This window comes from Microtus ochrogaster, linkage group LG5 (genome assembly GCF_000317375.1).
Source record: "Microtus ochrogaster isolate Prairie Vole_2 linkage group LG5, MicOch1.0, whole genome shotgun sequence".
NCBI classification, from domain to species: domain Eukaryota; kingdom Metazoa; phylum Chordata; class Mammalia; order Rodentia; family Cricetidae; genus Microtus; species Microtus ochrogaster.
This window is the reverse complement of record NC_022031.1, coordinates 38,729,785-38,735,259: the sequence shown is the minus strand read 5'-3', so window position 1 is coordinate 38,735,259 and position 5,475 is coordinate 38,729,785. Positions and strand designations below refer to the sequence as shown.

The 5,475-nt window shown below is 52.5% G+C and overlaps 2 protein-coding genes across 3 annotated transcripts in view; one reads left to right on the top strand and one right to left on the bottom strand.

Moving 5' to 3' along the window:
- Arhgef39 (Rho guanine nucleotide exchange factor 39) overlaps positions 1 to 2,706 on the top strand; it is a 4,143-nt gene extending 1,437 nt beyond the window's left edge. Inside the window, exons 5-9 of the mRNA XM_005362375.2 lie at positions 506 to 576; positions 817 to 945; positions 1,277 to 1,506; positions 1,698 to 1,786; positions 1,907 to 2,706. Coding sequence (XP_005362432.1) covers positions 506 to 576; positions 817 to 945; positions 1,277 to 1,506; positions 1,698 to 1,786; positions 1,907 to 1,922 — 535 coding nt within the window. The 3' untranslated portion in view covers positions 1,923 to 2,706. The remainder of the gene's footprint in view (positions 1 to 505; positions 577 to 816; positions 946 to 1,276; positions 1,507 to 1,697; positions 1,787 to 1,906) is intronic.
- Positions 2,707 to 2,936: 230 nt separating this feature from the next.
- On the bottom strand, positions 2,937 to 5,475 carry Ccdc107 (coiled-coil domain containing 107). 2 transcript variants are annotated; one of them, XM_013351822.2, is made up of 6 exons: positions 5,308 to 5,475; positions 5,074 to 5,225; positions 3,592 to 3,655; positions 3,414 to 3,504; positions 3,236 to 3,342; positions 2,937 to 3,163 (listed from the first exon to the last, which is right to left on the bottom strand). In XM_013351822.2, exons 1-6 carry the CDS (start codon positions 5,411 to 5,413, stop codon positions 2,952 to 2,954), a joined length of 732 nt encoding a protein of 243 aa, XP_013207276.1. In that variant the 5' UTR covers positions 5,414 to 5,475; the 3' UTR covers positions 2,937 to 2,951. The 2 variants fall into 2 exon arrangements, with proteins under 2 accessions (XP_013207276.1, XP_005362137.1); XM_005362080.2 differs by having other exon boundaries at positions 3,592 to 3,652.

Below are 5,475 nucleotides of genomic sequence, written 5' to 3'. Positions count from 1 at the left end.
CTGCAGCCTGAGACCTGGGGCTGTGTGACTGTGTGTTGAAGTACAGGGGTACCCAGGGACTGCAGCCTGAGACCTGGGGCTGTGGGACTGTGTGTTGAAGTACAGGGGTACCCAGGCCTGCAGCTTCAGACTGGGTCCGTGGGACCGCATACTGAAGGGAGGGAAACCTGCACTAAGGCAGACAGGCTGTCCGGAAAAGCCCATTGGTCTCGAAGTTCTATTCCAGGGTTCCTAGGTTGTCTGTGGCAGCCTCCTTGGTTTAGGTTCCGTCTTCTGACCCAGCCTCCTGAACTACAGTCGGCCACTGATTCTTTACTGTGGGATGGAAGTGGCCTGCATATGTGAGCCCAGATTCTGAGTCCCAGGTTGGGGAGGGGCAGCAGAGCAGCCAGGCCTTTCCTGACCTTATAATTAAGGGATGAACATCTGGTGCTCTTCAGATCATCTGAAACCAGGGCATTTTGCCTGTCTCGACTTCACTTTTCTTCCAATTGTCCACTTCCAGGTACGAGAATCTCGTCGTGGCCTTGGCGGAAAACACAGTTCCCAACAGCCCTGACTACCAACAGCTCACACGTAGGTTTTTGTTCTTCTCCAACACAGGCAGAGGCTGCCTGTCCCGAAAGTCTTTCTGGTTCTGACCTCCAACAATGCCTGGGATGTCCCCATCTCCCATTACATGGATAGTGTTCCTAAGTGTCCTGCCTCTGCTAGAAGCTAGAACCTGATGCAGGCCCCTCCAGGCTAGCTAGCTACCACCCGTAGCCACGCAGAGCCTAAGTACTGTTGGAAATGAGGGAGAGGGTGTTGTTCCAGGGGCTGCCCGCCTGGTGAGTGAGACCGCCCAGAGAGTCCATGCCATTGGCCAGAGCCAGAAGAATGACCAGCACCTCCTCCGTGTCCAGGCTCTACTCAGTGGACGCAAGGCAAAAGGGCTTACCTCAGGTAAACTGTGGACTTTGTCCTTCCGTCCTCATTACCCCCTTCTTACTTGCTTCTCTTCCTCAACAAAGCCAGCATATTATTGGGCTAGCAAGATGGCTCAGTGGCTGAAAGCACTTGCTGGATGAACTGAGTTAATCCCGGAACCCACGTAAAGGTAGCAGGAAAGAACTGACTCCCCAGAGTTGTCCTCTGACCTCTACATATACATACGATAATTAAAAAAAAAAAAAAAAACCCTCAACGCCAGCATATACCTCCTGCCCGTGTTTCCTGCCCTTTTGTGTTCCCATGGATTCTGAAGCTGTACAAGATAACGGCTCTCATTTTCTAGGGCGATGGTTCCTGCGACAGGGCTGGCTTTTAGTGGTGCCTCCCACCGGGGAGCCCCGGCCCCGCATGTTCTTCCTCTTCTCTGATGTGCTCCTCATGGCCAAGCCTCGACCCCCACTGCACCTGCTGAAAAGTGGCACCTTTGTCTGCAGGGCCCTGTACCCTATGTCCCAGTGTCAACTTAACAGGGTCTTTGGCCATTCGGGAGGAACTTGTGGTGGTCTGCTCAGTGTAAGTTGTAGATGGGAAATCAGGGCCTCAGATATACTACAGGCACTCACAGACCAGCGTATCACTTGGCCTGGGTCCCTTTCCATGAGAGCGAGGGCATGGCTGGGGACAAGCTCTCCTTTAGTCATCCTCTTATCCCTGAGTGACCGCTTCGGCCTGACTCGTTCTGAACTAAAGCGGTTTCTCCCTAGCTGTCCTTCCCCCATGAGAAGCTACTGCTCATGTCCACTGACCACGAGGAGCTGTCACGATGGTACCACAGCCTGACCGTGGCCATCAGGTAAGCTGTACCCTTTCCTGAGCTGGAAAGGAGTGCTTCTCTCACCGCCGGGCTCCTCATCCCCACGGGCGACTGAACAGAGCACGCATTCCAGCCTGAAATGTTTCTCTCTTCCCACAGAAGTCAGAAGAGCTAGAAGTGTCCAGCCCTACTGCAACACGATGCTGTCATCTACAAATGTGCTATCCTGGGATATATGTGGCAGCTGGGCATGCCTAAGAAGAATCTTAAAATTCCAGAACTCAGGATACTCAGGGATAGAGCAGAGCCAAGAACAAAAGGAAATTGAATTCAACACTGGAACCACTGGGCCCTCCGTGGCCTGACACAGGCCATTTAACTAGTTTATGCAAGCTGGCAGTGGTGGCGCACACCTTTGATCCCAGTGCTTGGGAGGCAGAGACAGGCAGATCTCTGAGTTCTAGGCCAGCACTGTCTACAGAACGAATTCTAGGACATCCAAGGCCACATAAGAGAAACCCTGTTTTGTTTTAAAAAACAAAACAAGAATCAGAAAGCAGGCTTGAACCTAGCTGAGCCCCAGCTGATTCAGCTCCTTTGACACCATGCCACGGGGAGGGGGGCGGGGGGAGCCTTGCTGTCTATTCAATCTGTAGCTTTTTATAGGAGGCCCTTTTTGTTATTGATGGTTTCTTATTTTTGAGACAGGGTCTTCCTATGTGACCCAGGCTGATGTGAACTTGAATTCCTCCTGCCTCAGCCTTTCAAGTGTTGGTTTACCAGGTGTATGCTGCCACACCTAGCTACTGTATAGTTTCTTTCTTGAGACAAGATTTCATGTAGCCCAAGCTGGCGTTGAACTTCAGATCTTCCTGAACTACCTCCTATGTTTGAAAAGTCCTATAATTTATTTCCCCACTGGATTTTAATAAAGTGCTGTTTTGTTGTGTTTTTGGAAAGAACTTTGTCTAAACCACGAGAAAAAGGAATTTGAGCCTTGACGGCTGGCATTCAGTAGCCTCCGGAGTACAGGGAAGGACTGTAGCTCCCTCTGTCTTCTCCGAATTCTGGAAAGCAGTCTCTTTTCCTAATAAGGGAACCTTTTCTGGGAGGCCCAGCTGGCTTATGCACCTAGTATTCCTGTGTCTGACCAGCTGGGAGCAGGAAAAACACAGAGGCACACCCAGAGCCAGGGGACTGGGTTTTACTGACCCTTCAGTGGCTGCCCCCCCTTCATTGCTGGGTCCTTTGTGACAGTCTTGCGCCATCTTCGTCTCAGTCCCTGCTCCACCTCCCAGGAAGGAGCTAGGTTCCATGAATCTGGGTTCCAGTTTGTGGGCCCCTTGCAGGTCTGACTGTTCCCAGCTTCTTGTTGGTCCTCTTTCCCCAAGTCCTCAGGAAAGGGTATGCTGGCCTCTGTGAGGGAGAGATCAGCTGGTTCCAATTTCACGGGCTTTGTCTCCCAGCCATCACCTCCCGATCGTTTACCTGGAACTTGTACACCCGTGTCAGGCTTGCGGTCTTGGAGGAGCTGGTGGACGGTCTTGAGCTTCACGCTGAGGAGTTCCCGCTGGGTTCCAACCAGCGTAGTCACCCTGCAGAAATATCCACTCAGGGGCTGCTCAATCTGTCTCTGTGGCTTCCCACTCACCCCGCAGATTCTCACCGCTCAAAAAGGGGGTCCAGCTGGGTCATGAGGTTGTTGAGATGCTGTTCTGTCTGGGCCAGCTGTTGTGTCAACTGCACCAGCTGTTGCTCTGGGAGGAAGGTAGATGGGATGGTTCCTCCCTGAGTCCCCTGACCGACTCCCCCACAAAAACCACCACTACAGCTGCTCAGCCCACCTGCCTGCAAGGATTTCTTCTTGTTTTTTTCCTCTTGGAGAATGGCAGCCTCATCCGTGCCCTGCTGTGGAAGTGGGAAAGGGTAAAGCTGCAGCACCTCAGTCCTCAACGGCAGTAAAGACAGGGACCAGAGAAGCTCTGGGCATTCACCTCAGAATCACAATAGTTTCTAGTCCAGCTGCTTACCCAGAACGTGAAAGAACACGCCGGTATGCTCATATATGGCTACATTGCCAAAGCACTCTTTGGAATGTGAGACTCTACAGCAGGAATCTGAAGACTGGCCGGCCAGATGCCTGCTTCCTTGTTTAGCATCCCCACCCTTTGTGTTGCCTTTGAGATAGGGTCTCGTTAAATTGCCCAGACAGGTTTTGGATTTAAAATCCTTCTGCCTCGCCGGGCGGTGGTGGCGCACGCCTTTAATCCCAGCACTTGGGAGGCAGAGGCAGGCGGATCTCTGTGAGTTCGAGACCAGCCTGGTCTACAGAGCTAGTTCCAGGACAGGCTCCAAAGCCACAGAGAAACCCTGTCTCAAAAAACAAAAAACAAAAAAACAAACAAAAAAAAAATCCTTCTGCCTCAACCTCTGGAGTAGCTGGGATAGCAAGTCTGTGCCACTAGGTCTAGCTCCCTCAGTTTCTGCTGGTATCAAGTCCCCAGTCTGTCAAATTAGTTTTCAATTTACATCACCCCCCTTCCAGGTTTTACTGAATATATAGTGCTCTTAAAGGCAGTGCCCTAAGGTTTTAGGATATAATTCTCTCACTGTTCAGACGGGCAGACCCTTTAATTGAGCCTATCAACTGCAATGCCTACATCTCTCTTCCACAGGTCCTGCAGCCTGTCTCCCTGACCGCTTAGCTCCATTCACAGGACAGGACTAGCATTTATTAATCCTCATTCCAGCCTGTCTAGTCTGCCTGGCTCGTTACTAGCCATCTCAGCTAGTTTTCTGTCACTAATTAGTTCAGTCTCTATTTCCTAATACAAGCAATTGATCAGAACCGAAGATACAGCCCTAGGTGGTAGGTACCACTCTCTAGTTCAGCCCCATTAGAATGTACTGTTAATTCACATTTCAGGCCTTCCTTTCCAAGGAGAACATGAAAGGCTTGGTGTCTGGCACACTAACACCCTCTTGGGCCAAAGTTGGAGCCTCAGCAGTAACTGCATTGTTTCGCATATAGACACTATGGTTGGGTTAAAATCTCACTTCCATCAGACACTAGGTGAACGATGGGAAAAAAATCGCTCTTCACTGAACTGTGGGAGGATTAAACATAACGGTCATTAGCTATCCTCTCCCAGGCGCCGTACACCCATTACTTCTCTAGCTACTCGAACCCCCACGATGTGGGAAAACCAAGGAACTAACTAGTCTTCATTTCACAGGCGGCCGGGAAACGGGGTCTTGTTCTTGGCACCGTGGCGCCCCCAGGAGATTGAGGCCCAGGACTCCCCCAACCCACGGCCAGACCGCACCTGTAAACACTTGTACAGCACAAAAGCCACGATGGCAGCGGTGTACAGCGCCCCCAAAGGCAGCGCTCCGGCCCGGGCCCGCTCGCGCTGGTCCTTGGGTGGCGGCCGCCGCCGGGGTTCGGTGGCCCCAGGACCGACCTGGGAGCGGTGTTCTGTGGATTAAAGACACCAGTCAGCGGACAGAACGCTTCTCCCAGACAGTCCAAGCCTCCCTCCTGCAGCCCTCGCTGGTACCTGGGTGTGCCCCCAGATCGGGGCTGGGGCGCTCTCCCAGGACCCCAAACAGCGCAGACACAAGCAGCAGCCCCAGCACACTCGACACGGGGCCCGGGCCCGCCATGCCTGGCTCACCGCTGAGGTGCGCCAGAATCCCCGCGTTCCAGCGTTGGCGTCCCGCCGAAG